A 26759-nucleotide genomic window follows, 5' to 3' on the forward strand; every position below is an offset into this window, starting at 1 on the left:
TTCTGTGGTATTTTACATTTTGCTAATCGCCACCTATCGGCCGGGCATGGCATTGCAGGCTTCAGAGGCGATCGTTTTCGTTTTGCCTCTTCGTATGGACAGAGATATTTCTGTGGTGTGGACAGAGTTTTTTTTAAAAACGAGGACGAAAATATCCGCTTAAAAAAATATCCGTATTCGTGTAGTCCAGGCCTAAGAGACAAATGTGAAAACGGGTGAACCTTGTTACCTTCTTGTCACTTTATGTTTTAAATGTGTGGGTCCTACTGTGGTTAGTGGACAGGAACTTGAATCAGTCACATCCCTCAAGGCCCATGTGAGCTGACTGTGTGTTTGTAGGTGTCTTGTGGACGTAGTAAAACTTGACCAAAACTTCCTCCACTGTCGATTGGTACAATAGTCAACAGACTTTGATTACTCAACATTTTTTTGAAAACAGGACGAGGGAAAAGGCTGTTGAGGCTGTTCTGCAGGGTCACAGTCAAAATGAGTCAAGTCAAGCAGGGAGGGGGGAGTTACTCTAATAATGTAATCTGATACAGTTACTAATTGCCTCTTTAAAATGTAGCCAGTAACCTATTCCAAGTATCATAATATTAAAGTATTGTAACTTGATTACTTTCTAATACTTCTGAATTGGAGGGCTGGCTCTGTGGTGGGCACAGAGCTGGACAGTGGCAGAGAGAAGGACCCTGGACAAACACCCACCACCCTCTGCACAGCACCTTCACCAGGCAGAGGAGCGTGTTCAGCGGAAGACCGCTGTCCCGGTCCTGCTCCACGGACTAAGAAACTCTTTTGTCCCCTTGGCCATTACTTTACTTACATTACTTTAATAACAAATATTAAAATAAAGATAAGCAAAAAGACATATCCTGCACTGTATTGTATGAATATTTGGATGTTTTTCTGTTTTAAAGACAAAAAAGGTTGTTTTGTCATTACAGGCCATGATAATGAATTGGCAGCTGTAAGATTAGCTGTGGTTTCAGAATATGGATGTGTGGCATGAAAGGTGTTCATTGGATGAGTCTCGCGGTCAACGTGTGAAAGTTTGCAGCCATGTTTAAGGTTGTAATCCTGATAACAATTCAACAGTTTCTTTTTACAAATGTATCAGTAATCTGACTACATTTTTTTCTGTGACTTTAACAGAATATGGATTTTCCTGTTTTTTTATCCTAATAACATAACGCTCAGTTACAAGTCAGTACATGGTCGACACCATACACCAGACACCTTAATCTCTCTCTATGAATTCTGGGTCTTGTGAGTGCCTTAGTCTTAACACAATGAATTGTTCTAATGGAGGTAATGACACTCACTTTGTCACAAGTGTGTCTGGTCCAGTCACAGTAGACTAAAACTTGTGTCACAAATAAATCAAAAAATAATGGTTAGCTTTCATACTGCAGGCAGACACAAAAAGAACCACATAAATCATCAACGCTTTGATGAATTCTCACATGCAAACCTCTCAGTGACAACTTGTGTTCATTTGAGCATGCTGAAGAAGATTAAAGGATTCCTGTTACACCAACCGTTAGGTTAACTCCAGTCGGTCCTTGAGGCCCAGGCAACCCCACCTCTCCCTACAACAACATTCAAGAACACAGATAATAAACAACTGGTCAGAATGACTTAAAGTAACAAACAACTCGGACAAGTTACTTCAGGTCACATCTTACCTTTGGTCCCACTGGTCCGGCTTCACCAGGAGGTCCCTGGACACCCTGTGGAGGACACAGTGATTGATAACCAAGATTACCAATGTCTTCATCAAGTTTCCAACAGTTTCGGTGGGAGGTCTTTGCATGTGTGTCCACTCACTGACACTCTGCTGGACGCACACGGTGTCTATACTGAAAGCATTTGGCCGTGACTGCCAGCTGTGTATCGGAACTAATATGGTTCCACCCGACGTCCACTTACTCGCTCTCAACCACATCACACAGTCTTTGTTATTATGTTTGCTTTTCCATTATTCTGAGCGCATTTTCCACTTGTCATCAATGTTGGCCTTAATGTTGAGTTTGACAGCGTATTCTTAACAATCTCCCCTCCAGAACAAGCCAGTAAGTGGGCCTTGAATGGTCCACTTAATTGGTCAAGAACAAGCTGTCTGCTACTTCCAAGGTCAAGTGAGTTGAGCTGCAAAGCACTGTTTTACGCATGTTAATGTGACCTGTTTCCACTTTTGTGCCTAAATGCTTCATCTAAAATCTCTGGACAAATAATGTCATTATGTAACTTAACCAGATACAAAAACAAGTCACCCTGTTTGTCCATGAATATCATTACAAATATAGCAGATGGCAGAACGCAAGTGTCCATTAGGAGAGGCTGGAATCTCCCCCTATGAAATGGGACAACTCTTCATACCTAATATGTGGGTTGCAACATTTAAATATATATCAACATGCTTCACTGTCAACTCAATAATCATGTTAGCTAGCTAGCAAGTTAGCTGCCAAGACAGCAGCAAACTATCAGCAATTGTTCTATGCTTGTTGCAAAGCAAAAGACCAGACAACATTGAAATGACAGAGTTCTCATGACCCTCAGTCTGAAGTGTGCCTCTGATAACCTCCGTTTGGAGAGCCATGTAGCCCGAACACTTCACCCAGCACCTCTATCCCAACAAGAACCAGGACACCCTACCCAAACAAGTGAATGCATACAATTGAGGGGTAGGGCCAAGTGGTGAGCACAAAGGGTGTGTTGAGGTCAGACCATTGTTTCATTAGAGCATATGTTGTTGTATTGGTGAGGGTCAGGTTTGAATGTTTCTCTTGCAAACCTCTTAACACTCAACCAACATTAGATTATACATTCTGACAATCGTAGCGGTGAACACACTGAGAATTGTCTCCAAACTCTGCAGTTCCTCTCATGTCTATGGAACATATTAGTATTTTTCAGCTTATTGTTTTGGTTTCACAGGCAGCAGTTTTCAGTGATAAATCCACAGTACACTTCCTGTCAGTGCTTAGTTTGTAAATCCAAAGGTCCCAGAACACAGACGGTGCTGTTCTGGCAGGTCAGGGGGAGTGAAAAAGTCAGGGAACACATCTGAAATCCACAGTACCTGGAGCACATTGGACAACGCCTGGAGGTAGTAAACAAAACTGAACTGTTCAGAATGAATCATCATATTTAGACACTAAGAAGCATGCCAGCTTAGCTTGTATTCCATGCACAAAGCTCACAGCTTTAATCACGCTTTTGGCATCAGACCAGAGTCATCAGTTATAAATGTGTTTTTTGCTGTGAGAAAATGGATGTGTGGCGTGAAAGGTGTTCATTTGGTGAGTCTCATCTATGTGCTAGCACTAATATTTCCTAAGTGATTATTGTCAAAACGCAGAGAAATGCTTAGATTTATACGATAGTCTTCAGAATCCGGGCTACAGCCCTGCATGGAACTATACAGTGTGGCATTGTGTGACAGTACTGCTGAAGGAAATAATGGATGTAAAGCAGATTCCACAATATGTTTCTGTCACTCTGTACTTTGCACATTTTATTGATGAAACTTTTCTTTTCTTTCATTTCTCTCTTTTCAAATTTAAAATCCACCTCCAGACAGACGGATGGAAATGTCAGTCCAATTGTGTGCACCGGTGTAAGAGTCTGTATGTAGGAGTCTGGAGATGGGACTGATTGTGACCGTGATAAAGTAAATGTGAATAGGGGTCACATTATGCTCTGTCCTGTCATGTCATGCATCGTTTTTCAGATGTCAGCCTGTGATCAAGTGATAGTTGAAGGCTTTGGAGAAGCGGCTCAGTTGAAGACTCCGTACCTGTCATGCAAATACTAATGGATCATACTGGAGGATCAAAGTGCTTAGAATTCAGACTACATGAACCTGCACTGATGTTTCACCACAGATAAGTTTGCTGTGTGATAAAGTAAACTAAGTGTAATCCTTGGGGTTTAAGTAAGTCTGACAGATCCGGATATCAGCGGGTGTCTGACATGGTGGCTTTACTTCAGTAACAACATCGGGGCTTTTTCTCTGCTAACATGACTTCCTGTGTACTCTCTGTCATCCTCTCCGAATCCGCCCGTTTGCAAACGATTTTAGTCAATGTCATATTTTTATGTCGGAAGAGCAAGAAAGACAAATCTAATTGAATCAAAGCGATTCGATTTGTAGAGGAAGGTGGTGTGGAATAACTGTGATGTCAACTGAACTATTAACAAAAGTTCTGTGGCTTTTCAGAGATCAGTTTTTCTGGTAAAAACCAGAGCTGAGCGTTGATAGGAGGCGTAACAAACATTTTACCCTGAAAAGATTCACAGACAGAATTCACAGTGAAGCGGGCCCTGCATCATAACATTCAACTGACTCATCCATCTCTCATCAGCATACCAGCAAGTCTGTGGATAGATGATGATTTATGATCGGTCTTTAGATGATCCCGGTTATTGAAAAACCATCATACCTTTACCTTGAGGTGAGCAGAGGGCAGGGCAGGAAAGGGTAAGATGACAGATGGACTGAGAGGCCAGAGGAGGCAGGGAGAGGAGAAATAACAAAGAATTTTAATTTTAGTTTTGGACTGAAGAGCAGTGAATCTGCTCAGGACTAACGCCATTAGAAAACAGTATAAGACTCATACCAAATTCCATGAAGTCTAAAATGATTCACTGAAAAAAGTCCAAAGCATTTGGTCCAATATGTCATGAAGTCAGTCTAATGGATTTTGGATGCTTATTATCCTTTGCTGCTTAAAGTGTTATTAATAATGGTCAAGTTGTCAAAACATTGTTAAATATGGCAAAATTGCTACGATGTTATTTACTGTAAATCTCATGTCAGAACTGGAAACAAGCTTTTACAGATATACTGTATTTACTGAAGGATTAAGCCCTGGTCATACTACAAAGTGGAACAGCAAAAGGCCTTCTGATGTTCTTGTTAAAAGGATGGTGCTCGAAACTTGGTGCAGAAAATAAGACCATTAATTTATATTTTCTTTTGTTTTGCAATGAAATTTTTAATATTATAATAATTTGGAGGGTTTGACTAATAGCTGGAACAATCAATAAAATCCTATAAGGGCCTTTTGCAATGGAGATGTTGTAAATAGGACGTACTTTACCTTACGTCCAGACCACATGCAAAGAAAATATCTTGAGTTTGATTGCGTTGTCATTGATTTTTATTTGTGTGTACAGGTGAGATGCAAATAAAAATAACCGCGAACACGTGGCACCCAGCTAGGTGGATTTCAGCGTCTGGAGCTGTGTCCGGATGACTGCAGCTTCCAGTGCTACCTGAGGCTGACTGACCATTTGTCTCCACTGAGTGGCAGCTTCTTAATACTGTAGGTGTGTTAAAATCAATAAATAGTAACTGTGACCAGCAAGTAGACTGAATTAATCTGTTCGGAACGATCAGAGCTATGCTGTGCTGAGACGTATTTCCAAAACTTACCAGGTAGTCTGACTTCCTTGCTAACTTCCCTACACGGCAGCTTCTTATTTGTCCTGTATTGATACAAGTAGATAGTGTTAGTGATTATTATCCTCTCCTCCATTGTTTTTCATGATCAATGTCCAGACATCAGCGTCGCAAATTTTCACGTCTTAGCTTCATTCACGTCACGTCATTCGCACTGCCCGCAGTGTCTATTCGCGTCTTATCATTGACTTTGAATGTAATCTAGTCACACAAATAATTTGCCTCACGTTTGGTCTGAACACATTAGAAACAACTTAGCAACGGGAGATAAACTAGTCCACTCAGCTCATAGAACCCTGTGGTTCAGCGATTAGGCATAAAGTTAAAGTTATGCTTGCAAGATTCAAATAACATTGCATACAGTTGATAAACAGTGAATATAATTGCTCAGTATGTTTAACAACAAGACTAGCTAGCTAGCCGGACAAAATCAATCTCAAGATTTTCACAAACAAACAAACAGTCCACAGCTGGCCACAGCCTAAAGTAACACGTTTATTAGCGAATAGGATGAGATGGTGGCTTGTGTTCAGAGGGACAGTGCAGACTGCTTCTTGCAGTTTGTGTGTTACAGGCACCATCCTGTGGTGTTCAGAGGATGATGCACTGAACGAAGGCACTGTGTGTGTGTACAAGATATTCAGATCAGACACAGACTATAGCACATTACTTTAGAACGGCGAACAGACGGTTTCACTGGAGCTGCTTTTGTAGTTCCTTAAGCATCTGTATATAGAGTTTATTGACAGACTATGGTATAGTTAATTTACAAGTTGTATTTGTATCAACTTGTGAATTCTATACAATTGTATGTATATTTCACCAACCTGTCCCAAGCCCGTGTGTATTAGTGTATTAGTGTATACTGTATACAAACACATTTAATGCATTCTGCAGGTATATAGGTACACTTTTGTTGATTTGTTGTGTTTTTTTCAAGCATTAAAATCTTTCAGGCTACCCTCTGACACTAAAGAACATCTACTCTAATCCAGCTGGTAAAGAGGCAACAAATCCGAATTAGTTATATTATAATGATATTTTTAGCTTTGCTCATTATCCGTCATTCAGGGATGCATTGTTGTATATGTCAGCACTGTCTGTGTCTAAGTTTGTGTGACAATCAAACACCCTAAAATGAACGTGGAGACATTCAGTCTCTGTTACAAGGCAATAACAACTGGGATGATGCAGTATAGTAAAACTATTTACAATAATAAAATCTGCATTCACAGTTTTTCTACCCCAGCGTTTCATGTAAACATCAGCTTGATTAGGAAGGGAGGAGGGTTTGGCTTTGCGATGCAGTGGTGAGCTGCTCTGCACGCAATACTGTCTGCTACTGTGGACTGACGATGCTCTGTGTGTGTGTGTGTGTGTGTGTGTGTGTGTGTGGTGTTTGTGTTCACAGGCATATGTTAACATCATGTCCACTGTAATTTAAATAGTCTTACTGGGTGTCTGGATATCAGCACCGAGGGTTGTGTAATTAGCACAGACAGGAAAACAAGCTCCCAGTTTGTGTGTGTGTGTTTTTGTGTGGATATATGTTTGTGCACACAAGTAATGCATGTATGTGTGCTTTGCTTTACACCCTGCCTCCAATAAAGAGTGACTGTGTGGTTGTGGGAAGTGACAGTGATGAGTTTACCAGTCTGACACTTACAGACGTGTACAGGATGTAAAAGTGTGAACATTTAGAGGACGTCAATATGGAACACAACATTCAACAGTTCTCTTGTTGGAGGACTTGAAGAAATAAATGGTGACTTTCATATGAATAAACCTGTTTCTTTTTCACTGTCTGATATAAAAGTATATTTAACCTACAGTACAGCCAGAAATAAAAATCAAAGCCTAGTCCTCAAACAGCATGTGCAGAGTGTAGAATAATGTGGAGTACATCAAACCGCAGTATCTTTTACTATCCAAGCACTGGCCTCCATGGCCTGTCAGAGAACAGGTACAAGAAAACTGATCTGCATCCATCCATAAAACACTGCCTGTAGATTTTTTGAATTAATATATATGTGGTACACATTCTGCTGAACACACTAGACTTATCTCCTGATTGCATTTACTATATGTTGGCCATAACATATCAGACGTAGCAAACATATGCAACCAATGTCGATGAAGGTTCACAGTCATCCAGGTCATGGTAAGTCTAGGTGCTGTATCGTAGGCAACTGGACTTGTTTCAGTTTCTTGAAGGAGTTTCACCTCTCATCCAAGTGGCTTCTTCAGTTCTAACTACCTGGAGAAGAGTTGGCTGGCTTTTAACCTCTGTGTGGGAGTGTCCTTACAGAGTCGTTAAGGACACGTGCGTATGTTGTTTAAGACTACAGGATTACCTGATAGGTGCTCCTCTAAGTCTTTGTCATGGGGATTTTTTTCTTTTCATTACCACAAGGACAGTTTTGCCTAAGCCCTGACACCCACTTTGGTATGTGGTGGATGCAGCATCATTTGCAGCGCTTCAAACTGGATTATGTGTGCGAGAGCGTGTGTGGTCGGGCTTGACTGACTAGAAGTGAAATATACTTTGATGAAGAAAAACATGGTGCAAAACGATGAGCTTTACTGCTTTAATGAGAAGTGAAAAATGCCTCCGGTTCATTATGAAACTGTGGCGGGACAAATTAGACGAAGGTGGGCCGCCACGGCTATAGTTAATTAATGGTAAACACTGTATGATATTATTATTGTCCAGTATATATATCTTGCATCTCCACATGAAAGATGCAATCACAAAACTTTACTCTTAATCAACCCAACAGATTTATCAATGGCAAAAAAAAAGGTTTAGGACAGCTTTGCCTATTCTAGTGTGTGCACTCTGTGTGTGTGTGTGTGTGTTAGATAACTTCTAGCTAAGGACCATTATTTGGAAAATGACTAAGAATTTGGAATACTCAATGTGTAAAGTGGGCAAGTGGGCAAATGTGGACATGCACGAGTCTGCAATTGTGTGTGTGTGTGTGTGTGTGTGTGTGTGTGTGTGTGTGTGTGTGTGTGTGTGTGTGTGTGTGTGTGTGTGTGTGTGTGTGTGTGGGCAGTAAGTTTATAGCACACAGCAGTGTGTAAAAGCAGCAGTGAATTGTGAACTCTCATGTTTATGTCCTGATGACTCTTTCCTACAAACCTTTATGGGACCATTTAAACACTAGTTGCTTGTTATATCCACAGAATGCTGAGTTAACAGGAATGATGTTCTGTGAGCAGTCTGCATTCATTAACACTGAGCACTTTGTGAATCATGCTGTACTGATACATTGATCTTTGACTGTTGTAATTGCTGCATATTCATTACAGAGTTTCATTATCAAGTAGCTGAACCCTCAACAGCTGACAGATGTCACATGTTCACAATATAAAATCACTTCATGCAGCCTTCTGTAAAACAAATGGAAACTACATATAATCAGTGTCAACTCACCTGGGGTCCTTGAGCTCCAGCAGCACCTGTTGGTCCAGGGTCCCCCCTCTCTCCCTGAGGACACAACAGACATGTCAGTTCCTTTCACTGTACAGGTGGTGCTGAGCTCTACAGAATAGCATTAGTTTTACAATGTCTGATCATTTCCATGTATTCATACATTCCTGTGAAATGTGGCTCACCTAAATGGATACAATTAGAGGAACACACAAGAGATACGGTGCATCTACGTGCACTTATACAGTACGCTGCATAGTTCAGCAGTATTGTAAAGCAAATGCAGATGAATGATTATGGCTTGTGAGCAAGTGAGTGAATAAATAAATTAAAGAAAAGTCAGTCAGTAAACATAGTTGTTGTTATTCAGATTATTTTGCAGCTGCAAATTTGAAATATTTGCGACCACTTTCTACAGACTCCAGATCAGGTGAAGATCCAGATCAGGAGAGGAACATGTCATACCAGAATATCTCAGCACAAGGTCCACCTACTAATGAAGACTGCTGGATGAAGCCAATGCTTTAAAAAAAGTTAGTAAGTGGACATGGAATCCGATGGGTACCTGTATGACACCTGAGCCATTTCCATTCACTGATAAACACCAACATAACTACAGTACATAAATTAGGTAGGTTTATAACTGAACTGACAGAAGTGACGTAGTGATTTTAATCCAAACCATAATGTTTTCCTCAGCCTAATCTAGTAGTTCTGTTGCCTAAAGCTAACCAACTGTGAGTGCATGATGAAGGTCCAGTATACATGTCATTGGTATGCTGCAGCGGTCATGTTCTTATGTAACAGTGATATATGTGACTGGAGTTACTGTCCATCGACATATTCAGTAGTTTAGTTGCTCAACAAAGATAAGACTTTGAATTTAAAAATAAAAATATAATGCACTTAGTATATGCACTGTTGTTGAAGACAAAAAAAGTGGTTAAGCATTCAAACACTGCATTAGTTGATGTTATAAAGTTTGTTTCTGCATTTGTAATTCACACACACAAAAGTCATTTTTTAGTGCTGCTTGTGTCTGAGGGAATTGTCTGGATGTGGCTTGCTGTGAGTTTATCTGTGGCAGTGACTGACGTATGAACACCAGCTTGTGTGGCGAGTCCTGTGGTCAGAGATCTGGCAGTGAGCCGGTGGCTTGTTAAAACAAAAATGAACAGCGACAAACAAACACATTTAAAGCCACAACACGACATGCAAATAAAGTTTTAACCGTCCCACAAGACACCAAAGAATCCGCTGCTCAGACCTCTCCATACTGTTTAACTGTGTTTGGTGGATGTATTACATCAAAAGTGGTATGTGAGCAGGTTCCAGTGTGGACCGCTGTAATATCTGACACTGGCAATGAACATGTGAAAGAAGCTGTAAAATATATTGTGGTACTTCAAGCCATTCATTTGTAAGCTTACATGATATTGCCCGCGGAGCTCTGACGCATGACTGCTTATCATACAAATGCAGGCAAAAGGAAACTGTTGATTTCCACATAATATATATATCAAGCACACCACTTCAAGACTCTTTGTGTTCTGCACAATACGGGCAAATGCTCTGAACATTTTCATGAAACAGAAAATCTTAAAGACGAAAAAATTAAAAGACCAGAGTGAGTGAGTAGTTTTGTGCAATACACTCTACCTCAGGTGTTACTGTCCCATTCCTTATTATAATCACAGTATTATATTCATTTAAAGAGCACTATTATTATTTAAAGTACCAACAGACACAACCTTAACCGTGCAACCCTGAGATCCTCAGACAGAGAACTCGACAGCTTAAGTGCCTGGCAGGCTTCACAGATAAGCTCTGAAGAATGAATCGATAAAATCTTCAAATCGATTCTATTACTCGGAGGCAAAAAGTGGAGGGCAGCGAGGATTAGTGTAATTTGATTGTACCTCTTTGGGTTTTGCTCATGCCTGGCAGCAGCATCTCACACAAACTGCAGACAGGAGATATCTCTCCGTCAGAGCCCAGAATGAAAGGGATTACACCAATCAAGCCTGCAGCAATCTCAGCCATGAATAACCTTTTAAACAACTTCAACTTATAAAAAGGATGTCATTTCAGCAATTGGTCTCAGCGGCGGAAAACATGATGGCATTCATCTGCTGCAGCTGAAGAGCGAAAGACTTACAGGAACTGAAAATCACAGTTGAATAACAAGCCTGAGACTTAATATTAAATGACAGACTGGACTGTGGGAGGCTGCCGAGGCTGTTGCCACCCACACAGCAGCCTCAGGTGGCTGGTTTCATTCAGGTTGTGAAGGCTCAGCATGTATTCAGATATGACCCGACCTCTAGCTAAATGTAAATGTCTTTTTTATGTCATATAGTATCTACTGGATATAAAGTACTACACCACTGGGCCATTTGTGAAACATGTCCCTTTATGTGTCATACACATCTGAAGGTCTTAAAGGTTCCATATTGTAGCTTCTTTTTATGATAAAGCAGGTCTAGGTGCTGCACAAACACTGTGAAAGTATTATAACGCTCAATCCACAGAGAAGTGCTCAAACTGTGCCTTCCGCAAGGTTGTGATGTCACAAGTCCTCAGCCACCAGCAGAGCTGATGTGGAAACACCTGGGCGGTGGGTTGTACTTGCACTGTAATGTGATATTTGGATGTTTTCTGCTTTAAAGTTAAAATAAAGGTGAAGCAGTTTTACAGCAGTTGGACTGAATACCATGATCCTGGTACAGATGTTCAGGCCCCTGAAGGTCTTTTGGTGACCCCCTGATCTTTCATCTCAGGCCACCGGCAGATTTAGTGTGAAGTGTCTCAGCAGCTGAGCAGTCAGCTTTACTTTGTTTTATTGTAACAAGCACACTGAAGCATGCTTAGATGCTAAACAAGATGATGACTGTGGTAAATATCACCTGCTTATCATCAACTGTCACTGCATCTCCCACTTCCCCTCCCTCTCTATTGCATTTTTCACTTTTGCACATTTGCAAGCCTGCCTCAGTGCTACTTGCACCTCATGTAAATACTGTAAATATCTTTTTAGTTTATTTAGTCTATTTTATTCTATCTGACTTGTTTGTGTCTGTGTAACTAATGTGCTGACTGTGTACTAAACATACAAGTAATTGAAAGAAATCTACCAGGAGGTTGGTCCATTTCATCATCACACTGAAGCTCCGCGCTTTAACTATTGTCCAATGATTTCATTGGGTTCTTAAGAATATCTAAGCCACCTTAACCTGTTTTGTCTCTCTCTGCTGTCACTGCAGCCACTTCACAGCCTCACCCCACCACCAGCCTCCTGCCACCAGTGTCAATCTTCTGTCTCTCGCTCACCATTTGGTTGTTAGAGGCTCTGTCCTTGTCCACATCTATCTAATAAATAGGGTCATCTCCAAAATCTTCAACAATTAAAGCTTCTGCAGCCATGTTAACTTGTGTTTTTCCTGACGGAACAACAGCCTCACAGGGCAGCGAGCATGGCTGTAGACTCAGAGCGGTGTAGGGATTGAAATGATTTTGAGGACAGTATAAAGAAAAAACTCATTTTTATATAAATCATTTTACAAGATCAAATAAAACAGAATGTTCATACATTTTTAGACATGTTTCTGCATTTATGGTGAAAATTAACACATCTAAAATAATTTGACTGGCTCTTGACTCGGTGTTCAGGCCTTTGGAGCTGCTCTCGACTTGAACCTGCTCTTCCTGGATCGATCTGTGTTGTAATTATAGTCCTGATTCAGTGCTCTGCAGGACTTTGAGTATGACACCATGAGGTCTGAAGCACTTTCTTTCGGTTCGAGCTCCCTGCAGACACAGAGGTTACCAGGTCCCACCAACATATATTTTAAGTGCAGAGCTCTGCAGCGAGGAAACAACTGAATTAGCTCTCCACTGCGTCTGTTTTCTTTTGAAGTGTCTCACCGCACTACGCACATAAACCCGTAAGAGCAGCAGACCTCATAATTACACAGTCAAGACGCCCACCACGGCCCAATAAATGACAAAATGACATAAATCTCTGGATGGCTAGAACAAGAGAAAATAGACAAGTGCACAGAGACCAGTCTCACACTGTCCTGTAAGCTGACTAATCTGCTATTCAGCCTGCCACATATTGTTTAAGACTAAAGAGACTGTGACATGAAGGAATTCTAGTGGGGCATCTGGAACAAAAGTCAATAAAAGATAAAGACAGCTAGCAGAATAAAACAATGACAAACTAGACTATGTCTGACCAGATCCTTTTATAACAGAGGATCAAACTAACTGCTCACTCTGTGCTGGGAGTGAATTACAAGACAGACAAATCTACAAGGTCATCTTTTATTTGATTTGGCAGACACGTTTGGTCGCCCTCCCATTCACACAGATCTCTGGCCCGGGTTAGGCCGATCACAACTGTTTACCTAATATCAGGTGGGTTTGACATTATGAGTGCTGCTGAGGCATTTTTAAAAACAACCAAGATGGCTGCCACAGATGTGGACTGTTCTGCTGATTCTGCGATCATGTCATTTTTGCTTCGGAAAATAAATAAATTCATCTCAAAACGATGTAACTGTAACTGCCCACATACTTCCACGTGTCCCTTATGGTGGAACGGATGATAAGCAATATATCCACTAGAGAGCAGCTCAGAGTCAACAAACATGGCGACAGTGGAGGAGGTTGTGATTGTGAACTATTGGCTACACTGCTGCCCAGGATTTCCAGTCGTACTGCTCAGTTTTCGTCCGCATCTATAAGACTCCAGAAAAGGTTCACAAATACAGACATAGAGGATAGATAGAGCCAACTGGTGCAGCGTCAGTGGGAATAGAGATAGAAGAGATAGAAGAGACAGAAAAGAAATATGGAGGGAGAGAGATTTTATTATCCAGGGAGACTTGGACATGACAAGAAAAGACTAATAAAACTTGTTTAAAACGTTGTTTCAAACGTAGGTTTAAAACAACACCATCAGATCAAATGAAGATTGGCAAGTAGGGGCAGTCAGGTCACCCAGTGATAGATTGACTGTGCAAGAGGAGCTGCAGTGTATAGTTACACACTCTATGATGGATTAAGGGGGTTCAGATAAGGCTGGTTTTCAGTGACCAGGTAAAACCCACTTGTATCGCATGAAGCTGAAACCAGGTTGTACTGCAGGGTGGCTGAGCTGTCACTCTGAGAGACGAGTAAAGGAAGGAGCTCAGACATTTGAGGGGTCATAGCAAAAAATTGCATATTGGCCAATAAACGGATATCACAAAACTAACATTGGTATCTGCGGCAAAGATCCAGTAGCTGTCAAGCTCTACAACACACACACTATATATTTTCAACCCCTATACTTGTTGTACAAAGTTCCAACAGAGCCGCCTGTCAGCAGACTGTCAACAAGCTCAGACTTGACTGATTGATTCCAACCTCAAATTATGTCACTACCCCAGGAAACTGTCATGTATAAAGAGCAGGGCCTGCGTGTGTGTGTGTGTGTGTGTGTGTGTGTGTGTGTGTGTGTGTGTGTGTGGGTTTAGGGGTGGGGGTCAGTGTGTGTTGAGGGATGTGCCTCATTTGCCTCACTCTGAGCATTTACATGAGTAAAACAGCACCTATTGTGCCTCCATAATCACCATGATTGATCACCTCATTAAATTGTTTAATGTATGATGGTGCAGCTATTACATGTCTTTAGTAGAAGTCATTGTTCTGGAGACATTTCAGTGAGCGTCAAAGTGGGAGTGAATGTTTGAGGCCTCCAGGGTTCTGTAAGTAAAAGGCTTACTGCACTTTCTGCACAGAAAAGAGACAAAAACATGCAGTTTAATTTCAGTTGGACTTCCAGGAGTGAATCAACGGTATAAAAGATAAAATGATTGTGTTATGAAATATCTGGGTCTTATCTAAAAATGAAAAGTCTGTGTTCTTAAAAAGGTTAGAAAAGAAGATACGATGTTTAGCTCCAGGTGCAATATTTGTAAATTGTGGTGTGTGCATCACTAATATGATATCCAGCAGTTTAAATCAACTTTTGGATTCTTCATTTTGGATGTGTTCGGTAACATGAGTGAGTGTCATTGACTGCTTGCCAATCACACACTCGCTACACACACACAAACATTAAGCTCCGCTACTCTTGGATATCGAAGGCAAGGTGGTCTTGATATGTCCACACCTTGTCAATTGGCCGCAGCATGGTGTTATGGGCTGCCATTTTTAGGTTGAGTAAATATAAAACTCAGCAGCTTTTGATGGTAGCTTGGATATTTAAAAATGCAGGTTTAGGATGCCCTGTGTTGCAGGCTTGATGATTTTGGTAACGCGCCACTGGCCAATCACCACTGTTGTTCAGTTCAGTTCAGTTAACACTGACACTGACTGCAAGCTGCTGTTTTCTGCTGTCAGACAACTGAACAATTATGAAGCTGAACTATGTTGAACAGCATTCAACTGCTGCTATATTGACTTTTAAAAGATGACAGAGAAGGTAAACCAACCCAAGCTTGCTAAGTTCAGCCAGCTGTCAGGTGAGTGCACAGGGACCGTCTGTAAGGTGCAATTCCAAAACTCAAAAGTGACAAATTCACTCCACACATGGACAATTCAACAAAGTTTTAACCTGCAGTCTAACAACGGGAGACCATGGATGTGTGAAGTGATGTAGGCGACACTCCACTGCATAAGAGTGCAGAGTGTGGCACTTTGTTGACGGTTTCAGCGCACTGGCCTGACAGTCAGCTGCACATACAGAACAGTGTCATTTGTCCAGCTTGTTTGGACACAATAAGGCTGTAGTTTGTTGTCTATTTTGAATGAATGAGGCATTGTTTGTGTTTTGACAAGCATTGTTGAGTTATTGATCTTGTGAGTTCAAATCTGTGACTCATTCCAGCTACTGAAGTTGACTACATATCGAGGAGATAATGTCAGAAAATATGAGTAAAATACAGACTTTGGTTATCCTGGTGTGAATGTGCTGCGAGAAACACAAACATCAGGTGGTGATTAAATCACACGAGGTCCTCTGATAATACTAGTCCTGTGCAAATGGGCCTTAAATAAATGCCCCTTTTAATATGTTTTACCCTCATGGTTTTCTTATCTGTTGTTAGTGAGTGGTGAGTTTATTAAAGTGTTTTCCACATCAGTAGGTTCACCACAACCACGTGACCCCCGGGGGGTTCTGTGCATCTGCACTTGTGGTGAACAACTGACGATTTGGAGGTCTAACAGTCGGCAGGATGGAGGAGCTGTTACTTAGGAGCTCTCTGAACTTACTGCAAAATTACAAGCATGGGTTAAAAATAAACCTGACTTAAACCCAGTGACTTAAACCCAGTGATTTGTAGCAGGATTCTATTGTCATGTGTTTGCTTATTTAAGCAGCCTAAAGCATCCGTTTGTTTCTTTGGACTTTCTAACACACTTCTGCTGATGGTGTTTAATCTTTATTTTTTGTTTGTTTTTTTCAGAAAAATTCCCATTTTAAACACAAAACCATGTTTCCAAATGTCTACTCACAGGTAACAGTTATACTATGAGTAATTATAGGGAGGGAATGTGTGATATACAGTATCTTTATCTCTCTGTGACATGAAAACCTCACACAGCTGCATCTCAAAATCCATAATTTTGGGTGTAGAACACTTTCTGCCTGATAATAAGAGACCTTCGACCACAAAGCTGATAATTTTTAACTTGCTTCACTTTAGTGTGAAACATCAAATCCAAAATTGTTTAAAGTTGCAGTACATGCTGCTGAAAGAAAGTTTAATGTGTATGTGTGTGGGAATGTGTGATTAAAGAGCGTGCTGACAGCCTTAAGCCTTGTACAGTATATCTAAGTTTAGGCCTCATTAACATTCAATGGAGCTGTCACGGATGGGTGGCAGAAATTCTTTACAGTCATAAGAAGATGTTTCCTCCGGCGGCGACCACACTGGGAGCTAATTTGGTTCCGCACGGATCACATCTGGATCTCCCTTTCACAACTTTGCCATCACTGGGTGTTCACTCTCACTCTGGCACTTGTGCGAGCGTACAGTACAGCAGTATTTACAGGCCACATTCTGATGATTTCACAACACTGTTACGAGAGATCTGTGACATTAAAAATAACACACTAATAGTAAGGCCGTGGCCAGCATTTTGGACGATGGTCTAATTGCTGTTTAAAAGGATCAGCCTTGTAGAAAATCCTCCATGTGGCAACAATTGGATGTAAACTCCTTCTCAGGTCATTAAACCCCCTAAATTCCCAGGAACAATACTGAGGACATGACCTCAGTGGTACTGGAGCTGTTACAGGTTAAATAGTAAGAGGCTTGTTGGTGAAGAAAATCTAGGCTGTAAAGAAACAAAATTCAGCCACTAACCCGAACCCTAAATCAGCCTCACTGTGGTTTGAGAAAGACAGAACTGCTTTACTCAATCGATTTCTTGTCCTACAGCTGAAGTGAAACCTTGTTAGGCCTGTGACACTCTGCTCACCTGTGGTGTATTTATATTCAGGCTGCTCCAAAATAAATGTCCTTGTCAGACTTCAACAAATATTAGAGGAAAACCAACATGTGCACACAAAATACTTCAAATAAGGACAGCCGTAATGCTTCCTGTTAAATTCAGAGATCCATGACGGGCCAGCCAGGGAAAATTGGATTCATGACAAACACTGGATCTCATGCCATTTGATTTGCATTGTGCCAAGCATAAGAGAGATCAGCGTGAGAGTAAATATCTCAGTGGTTCAAATGTCTCAACATGGTAGGAAGTGTCTGCTGTCAATCTAAAACTACATTTGTAGCATTGTCCTTGACTCTGCTTCTAAACTCTGCCCTTTTAACCCCAACATCGCACTCAACACTCCATTAGTCCTTCTCATAGCTGACGTTGCTTTGTTCTGTTAAAGGCAGGCTGTTTCCTGATAATCATTAAGACGTTCAATGTTCCCTGACATTGTTTGCAGGAGGAAATTCTGTCCGTTTGTTGGTTTTGTGGAATCTGTCATGCAACTCAGTTCCGGCCAACACTGGATTGTTCCAGGAATTGGTGAGAAGTCTGGCAGTCTAATGCGCCCTATAGGCACTTTTGTTTTGCTGTGTATTAACGTAACATAACATAACATATATAAACACTGAAGCAGTCAGTCAGTCAAGTGGTGGTCTACAGTTCATCTGTATTGACTCGGTTCCCACTTCATGCTCTCATCAGCACCATTCCCAGCAGCAGCAGGCAGCTGTTTTCAGTGATATAAACTCTGATGAAGTTGATGATAGACTCACTGTACACTACTAGATACAGTTAGAGACTACTTGGTTAACATAATTTAACAGCCAGAGAGCCAGATATGTTTCTCATGACTTGGTGAAGACCAAGCTGCAACTTCCGGGCTGCAAAATGAAGGAAGTACCAAAATTTGCAGTTCCTCGAATGACCACTCGAGGTTCCAAAAGTGAGTCAATCCCTATAAGAGCCCATGTTAAAATGTCCAAATTTACAGCAGAAATAAACATGTTAACAGCCTGGTACATAGGCTTTGCATAATTATGCATAATTAATGGCCACTTGCTGGCTCCTGGGCTCCACCTCAGCTAATTCACGATCTTCACCTCTCGGCCATGTTTGTGTTGTTTTGGAGAATTTTTAATGCAAACATAGAATAAATATTATCACTTTGTGTGCAGTTAATTGTACTAACAGACCAGGGACAGACGCTGGTTTTTCGCATAGAGACCCTGAAGACTAGCTTACAGCAGCTATAGCAGGTAAGCTGTGAAGGGGACATCCGTGGGCAGAGCCGTTAGCTTCTGGAGGAATAAACACCTGGAGTCCAGGAAAGCAGTGAGCTCAGAGCTGCTGAAATCCACTGTAATATACTGTAATTCTCTCTTAGTTGAGTGCTGAATGGAGGGGAAACACCAGTGAAACTCAGCACTGGTGAGTGCTGACTTTGGTCAGAAGCTATAAGGTTACCAGAACACAAACACAGACACACACACCCTCTGTTACTACCCGTAACTCGAACAAACACAAATGATCCCTGCGATCAAACTCAAGTGAATACATCAGGTTATTCACAACTAGCTTGTTAGCCTCTGCTCACTCAGTAGCTTCCAGATTGGTGGCCGTGTTTCACTAACAAGGTTTCATTCACTGTGCATCAGCTCCATCCATGCTCCACCTTTAAGCCTATTTTTGATTTAGAGTTGAGTGGAGTCAGGTACTGCCAATACGTTGACGGCTGGTACCGCCCACTTTGAGCTTGACATTGGACCTTCAGAAAACATTTCTTGATGTCACGGTGGCTCTGTACACTATTTTTACAGTCAATGGTGGAGATCAAACTGTAGCTAAAATCGTGAATAATTTTTTTTTTTTATTAAGTATTTAAAAGATTAAAGCAGCTTTAAGGAATTTCTTTGGTCTCTGGACTCGCTCAAAGGGACACAAACTTGATTCTAGTCACTGTCAAGGCTCCAGCAGACTCCCTGTCTGAGGGTGAGAGAGTCTGACAGGCTCATGGTTAGTTAGCTCTCATAATAAAGTCTACGTGCTCCGGGTACCTTGACCCCTCAGCATCACACACTATGTAGCCATGGGACCACTGCAGCTGCTTGCACACCCACTGCTCTGTTGAATCGGGAAGGAAAGAATTGAAATCAGCTGAGTTTGATTCATGACAAAGATCTTTACCTTTATGTCAACAATGTATTTTATGAAAATATGTTAAACAAAGTAACTTTTATTTGGATTGCTTGGATGGCTAAACCTCAGCAGGGAAGACACTGCTTACTGTCTTTCCTAAACACACTTACCGCAGCACCCACCCCTACCCCCCAGACATCCACACATGGAAGCCAACTGTGCACTGTTTCAGCTCCCTGTGTACCACCACCCTCCACTTGGTGCAGAGCACTTCCAGATTTTGGGGGAAAGTAGTTTATTGTGATAACAGGAAGAGCCCCAAATTGCTGAGCAGGCTGCCAGTCAAACTGGGAGAACACTCCAAGGAGTTCAGAGAAGACTCAAAATAGCATCACACACTTCTAGCTGGTGGGCGTGCTCACATGCTGGCAGATGTGTGCATGTGCTGTTTCATTTAGCCACTTGTTCTTTTCAAGTTACCACAAGAGAACATCCCATACAGTGTGGCCTGTGACCCTGCAGCAGTGTTAATTTCATTAGCTGACAAAAGAGGAGAGTGTTTTCAGATTTACTGTTTGACTTCATGTCAATGCATGCAAGTGTGTTTGATTATATCCCATAATAGTTTTACCCCAACACAGGGGAAGATGTTGACTGAGAAATACTTTGTTTCACTTTCACACAGGAAGCTACTCACTTTCCCTTTGTGGAGCCACTGTAAAAAAATGCTACAGTGCACTGCAGTTCATCCTGAGCACTATCCTCGCTTTAAATTCTTCAGTGTGGCCACAGAAAAGGTTTCATTACTACATTATACAGTACAGTCAGGCACCAAGGCTTGAGCTTGTTCTGTCATTTACATTCATTTGTGGCGTTTAATTGCTTCATGGTGAAGCAACTGAGTGCACAAATTTAGATTCCTGCAGACATGTCATATGACAAAAAGCTTACATTTTAAAGACACAGACCAGGGTTTTTGCATGTTGTAGTCCATTTAGTGTAAAGGATGTAAGCTTTGCATTTACTGCTGCCCACTTTTCAAAGCAGAGAGCTGTTTGAATTGTGATGTACTCACATTACAAAAGGCCATTGGTATCTATTTTTTACAGACTTAATTTGTAGCAGCTACAACTTTCTTTAATTAAATAGTAGGCTAGTAAGTGAGGATTGCCTGTGCTTTGATCTAAATTATATATGTGGATATATACAGTATTTTTTCATACTTTCAACTGTAATTTCATCTAAGATAAGTGCTAACGCTACGGCATGCAATGATATTTAAAGATGTGTTCAGACAGAATGTGAAGCACAATTTATATGCAACGTGCTGGCATGACTGTCACGTAAGCGGCACGAACAGATGCAAATTCACTCAAAGCAATCCTGCAGTGAGAGTAAAGACGTGTCCACACAAGTTGAAAATGTTTCACCTGTGGCAAAAAATGCTCACTTATCACGGGTCTTTATAAAGACTCTTCACAGATGTGCAGAGATGACAGGAGAGGAGCAAAAAACTGAAAAAACTAGCTACTGCAGAGCTCAGAGATCAGTCAGCGTCAGAGCTGTCACACACAGTCAGTGCAGTGCAAAATTTGCATCAAGATTACTTATAAAGCCAATGAACATGAATTCACATCTATTCAAGCCGGACAGCACAGATGACACAGCTTGAATGCATATTTGCTCAAGTTGAAAATATTTGACTTTCAGGGGAAAAAGAAATTTATGTCGGGTGCAGAGCCAGACCTTCTGGAGGAATAAACATCTGGAGTCACATCAAGTTCTGTTCTGATCCAGAGCCATTTACTGACGGTAGGAGAGCTCAGAGAATACTTTTACATTTTTGGGATTAAAAAGTGGATTTATCCTCACTCCTGTTTATCAACCTGACTGCAGCAGTAATCAGCGGAGGTGACCTCCATTGTCGGGTGTTTATGTTCTGTAATGTTGACTGCTGACTGGAGCTGGAGGGGAAATGTCCTTTACTTCATGAACGTAATGTTACAGAGAGGAGTCAGAGTCTCTGCTGAGTGCTGAGTTTAGTGAGAGGTTGACCTGAATTTAAACACACAGACACAAACACAGACTGCAGTTGCTCAATAGCTTACTGCAAACGTACAGTAAAGTGTTCTGGCTGTTTAGGGCAAATAAACACTCGCATGAGAAAAGTGAATAAACACAAATGTCCCTGCGGTCAAACTCACAGGTTCAAACATCTGGTGGGAAGGTTTCCCAGAAGAGTGGAGGCTGTCCTAGCACCATACCACATTAATCCCTATGGTTTTGCATTGAAATTTTCAACAATGAAGCAGTGTGATGTCTGGATGTCCACAAACTGTACTTTGGGCCAAGCAGCGTACATGTGTCCCAGTAGCAAAATCCTGCACTGACCTCTGGTCCCCGTGGTCCAACCAATCCACCGGTGCCTGGTAGTCCTGGCTCCCCCTGGTTGGACATTAAACACACTCTGAGAGGCAAGTGGAGCAGCAGCAGCCAAATTCAATACTATCGCAGCAATTATCTATTCCACTTGAAATACTGCAATGCTAATACTGCTGTGACAGGAGGAAGTCCTAAACACACACACACACACACATGCACAGAGGAAGCCAAACCTCCAGAATAAGAGACCAGTTCTATTTACTTGATTTTAGAGTAGAATTATTTACTGTACCTCTAGTTTGGTGTGGTTAGGTTGTTACATCTGGCATAATATTTTATTTTCATGAACTGTCACCTCAGATTTCACATCCTGTAACTGTCTTTTAAGCTGGTTTACACATGACTATTGAACAGAACTGGATCTTACCATTAGTCCAGCTTCTCCTGGAGTTCCCGGCTCACCTCTCTCACCAGGAAGACCCTGCATACAAGACATCTACTTACACTCCGTAGTGACATTTAAAATATTTAAATCTAAACAGTAGTCATTGTTTTCCTACCTTCAACAGGATACTAAAACTCACCACCGCAAACCCAGAATAATATCTAATGTTGGAATCAATGTGCTTCCCTATAGTATCCACAGTGGCATTGCTTAAAGTTAATCAAATCAGACTAAATCATATGAGAAGGAAAATATTGACTGCATTACACCTTTAACGAAAGAGATATTTTGGCTCCATATGTTAGTCTATCCCTCATTATGGTGCTCTGTTGGAGGGACACATAAAAGTCTCTTTAAAGGACCACTCCAGAATTTCACTTTATGTCCAGTTGGGTGCTGCGGTGTGATGCCAAAAAAGCGTCTTCCACCAGGAGGATTTCTAACCAACAGGAACATGAATCGCCTCATCACTGGAACAAGATGATCACAGTGAACGTGGTGAAATAAGCCTACAAATAAGGCCACTAAGTATAGCCACTTGAAGTGGTTCTAAAAATAAATTGAGGGTTCCTATGTACAGTATATATGAGTGGTGCTCCTGACATCAGGGTGTGGTATGGTACTTCTGGTTCATTTCTACTTTCACATACTGCATACATGAAGATATACATAAACATTTATGACATTTGACAGGCTTTCTTATTGAGTAAAATGCTTACCAAACTCATCAGTAAGACAAGGCTATCCTCAGATCCAACAAAGATAGACAAGTGGCTACTGGGTCATATATGTTGGGTTGAAGGCCAACAATTTCTGCAAGTTTTTAGAGCTGGGTATCACCACTGATTATTTGAAAAATTGATTTATCGATTTCGAAACTGCCTATAGAGAAATGAATGGGATTTTGTCAGGATTAGTTAGGACTCTAGTAAATGAACAAAGTAATGACAGATGTGGGACTATGTACTTCAACAAAGGAAAATAGGAAAAAACAATAGAAACTTATTAAACAACCTTTTGTGGCCATTAGAGTCTAGATTTCTGAGTTTACGAGGTGCATTCAAGTGCATCTGTATGCACCATGCAGTCTCTGTCCCTCTGCTGTGTGTGGAACTCCCACAGAGACAGAGCCTGTAAATGACACCAAAACTTGGTAGGGACTCTGCATAGTTTTTAATTACATGGCTGTTTTGGTACAAACATTTATACATCAGCGCAGAGGATAGCGTGAGTTAAGTACGTAGCGTATTTTGTTTGTAACAGATGTATTGTAGTGAATGGAACCCAAACCATGACGTCTAACCATATCGTCTAACCATATCTCTAAACCTAACCAAGTATTTGTCTTGCCTAACCTCAACTACGTAGTTTTTTTGGCAAAATGTAACCAAACTGCCAGCGGACAACGAAGGTCCACTACATGTGTCGCTGTGTACGCTGTAGCGGCCATGTTGCAATGAATGAACGGTGATATATGTTGTTTTGGGAAATGCAGAGAATCAACCTATTGAGTCGTTTGGGTATGAGGATGCGTTGACTTAACAATTTCAGCCAACCTGAACATCAATAGCCAATCACAGCGACTATGAAAGAATGACAAAAGCCCCAAAAACATTTTCCCAATAGACCACCATCATAAAAAAGCTTCTATGCATCATAGCCTCACCTTCAGTCCTGGGGGTCCTTGGTCTCCCGGTAAGCCTGGTTCTCCTCTGTCTCCCTGGGCAGTATCAGAACAATCAGGTACTATCAGTACTGGCAAGCAGATTAGAAACACCACAACACTGATACATGTGCTTCTTTAAAGACTCACCATGATACCTTTTAGACCGGGCTCCCCTTTTAGTCCTGCTGGGCCACTTTCACCCTGCCCAGTCAGGATAAAGACAGTAGGTAAGAGCTTGCAATCAAAGTCAGACATTTTTTCACTTAATAAATTAATAAACGGTATCAAACATTTGCAAACAAGGTTTATTATGTGGCTTATAATATGTCCGTGTAATTTTGAAGCCAGTCTCAGAAATCTCCAGCGAGCCTTGAAGTTCAGAGCATTTACGTTTGTTGATCAAACTCCAAGAGGGAGACGTTGGTCACCAAAAGCTCGATGACTACAGGTCATTAACCTACAGATGTTGTTCTGTTTACCTATTAGATATAGGAGAACAAGCTGATAACCTGCTGATATACTGAATAGTAAGGCCACATTTGGAATGTATTGGATGGATTTGGAATACAATCCCAAACTTAACAGGAAGCAAATGTGGTCATTTCTTCATTGAAAATAAAAGGACTGAAAATGACAGGAAACCATTTAGGTCCTATCTACCGGTACTCATCTACTTCCTTAGTTGGTCCATGGAACTGATAATTGGGTATAAATCAAGAACTACTCAAATGTGATTATGTCATGATGGGACCACAACATGACACTTTGTGTTTTCTCTTTAAAACAGACATTTATCCAATTTTTCCTCAAAAAAATCTAAAAGTCTGTATTATTTATTATGCAGAGTCCTGTAAGACTGGAACTGACATGAGCTGAACTTAAGGGATATTGTAATGTATTCCTCTGTTTGTTGTAGCAGCAGTGCAGTAAAATCTAAGTAGTAATAACAGACTCTTTACCTTCACCCCTTGTAATCCAAGAGGCCCAGGGTCCCCAGCGGTCCCGTCTTTACCCTGAGAAAGGAGACATCATTAGCAGATTCTATATTGTGCAGACGACGACATTTGAAGTGAAAAGAAAGACAGCGACGAAGAAACTGATGAGCACTTACAGGCTTACCATCAGGTCCTGGTGGTCCTTCCCTCCCTTTCTCCCCTCGGAAACCCTGCAGTATTGAAACACTCCGTCACGACACGCAGTAACGTAGTCTGCTGAAATAGTGCATTGTAATTATTTGCCTGAGTTTTCCTCCTACATGAACAAATTCTTTGGTTTATGACCAAATATCCCATCAGCCTCAGCCGTGCTCTCTGGTTAACTGCTAATTAACAGATGTTAGCATGCAACATGCTAAACTAAGATAGTGAACATGATGTAAACATATTGAATATCAGCATCATCAATGTCATCATGTTATCACATGAATGTTAGCATTTAATTGAAATCACCGCTGTGCCTAGACTGTCTATACAGTAAACCAGCCCTCAGTATAGCTAATGCTAAAAGATAGATTATAGATAAGCTAGATGTTGACATGTTAGAAGCACCAGAGCATGGACAGATGAGTGAAGGATAGTGAGAAGACAGCTAATTCATTTCAAGTGATAAGAAAAGGCGGTAAGACTAGTGACCGCACGTTTAGACTGTGTTTCAACATTTCTTAGCATGAAACAGTTTGATATTTTTAAGGAGACCTTGGGATAATTTCCTGCCGTGATGTTTGTGGGGACAATAACATGTATTTTATGTATTTTTTAAACACTAACAAAGAGGTTGTTGTGCTTAAACCTAATCAGACTGTGAGCACAGTCACACACATTTTGGGCCTTCGCATGGCTTTATGAGATAGGACAAGTGAAGATTGACAGGAAATGGGGAGAAAGAGCAGGGACACAGCCTCTGTACATGGGGCGCATGCTCTACCAACTCAGCTACAGGGGCACTTCAGCACACTCACAGTTTGCAGAAACGTACATTGCCAAGATTTATTCTGGCAACTGAGCTGGATCAACAATAACTATGTAATGTGAAGGCCAACAATAGCAGTCAAACAGAGGCTTGAAATTAATGCATTGTTAAAGTTTTGTTTGTAGTGTTAACAAATCTTTATAGTACATATATAAATAGAATGTTTAAAAAACCCACTCGCCCCTGAGGGCGGTCTTGTGTGTTCTCCCTCCCTCATCCAAGCTCAGGTCCTGGGGGCTTAAAGGTTGTGCACAGTATCTTAGCTGTATATATATATATATATATATATATATATATATATATATATATTAGGGCCGGGACTTTAACTTTAATTAAGATTAATTAATTACACAAAAATTAATGCGTTAAAAAAATTAACGCATTTTAATCGCACTTATTTTTGCACCGCAGAACGTTTCTCACTGGATGAGTTTCAGGCGTACCGATTATACTGGAGCACAATTATTTAACGAGTTAAAAAGCCGCCGACACTGATCACTGCCCATGGATCTATAAAGTTTTAATGTAGCCTGAACGCAGTTCAAACCGACCCGGTGCCTCAGCACTGCGACCAAGCTTTGATAAACACACCGGATCTGCGCCGGTTTACAGTATCCTCCTGTAGTTTAGCCGGTCGCTACTGTTTTAAAAAGCGCTCGTCGCAGTGGAGCTGAGAACAGCGGAGTTTCCTCTGCTGCAGCTGAACAGCTGACATGTGGTCAAGACGTAGGTAGCCTACAGACCTGTCACTGTCTCACGG

The 26759-nt window shown here is 41.2% G+C and overlaps 1 protein-coding gene across 1 annotated transcript in view; it reads right to left on the reverse strand.

Annotated features, from left to right (window-relative positions):
• The window catches only part of LOC311249324 (uncharacterized protein), a gene marked incomplete at both ends in the record, with an annotated part of 56879 nt that overhangs the window by 21153 nt on the left and 8967 nt on the right, over window positions 1-26759 (reverse strand). The window contains 9 exons of the mRNA XM_084340268.1: window positions 1539-1592; window positions 1689-1733; window positions 8913-8966; window positions 21930-21983; window positions 22348-22401; window positions 24032-24085; window positions 24179-24232; window positions 24991-25044; window positions 25143-25196. Of these exons, the coding sequence (XP_084196394.1) occupies window positions 1539-1592; window positions 1689-1733; window positions 8913-8966; window positions 21930-21983; window positions 22348-22401; window positions 24032-24085; window positions 24179-24232; window positions 24991-25044; window positions 25143-25196 (477 nt within the window). The remainder of the gene's footprint in view (window positions 1-1538; window positions 1593-1688; window positions 1734-8912; window positions 8967-21929; window positions 21984-22347; window positions 22402-24031; window positions 24086-24178; window positions 24233-24990; window positions 25045-25142; window positions 25197-26759) is intronic.

The sequence above is a fragment of the Pagrus pagrus genome (assembly GCF_965226575.1).
Source record: "Pagrus pagrus genome assembly, chromosome: 20".
Lineage (NCBI taxonomy): Eukaryota > Metazoa > Chordata > Actinopteri > Spariformes > Sparidae > Pagrus > Pagrus pagrus.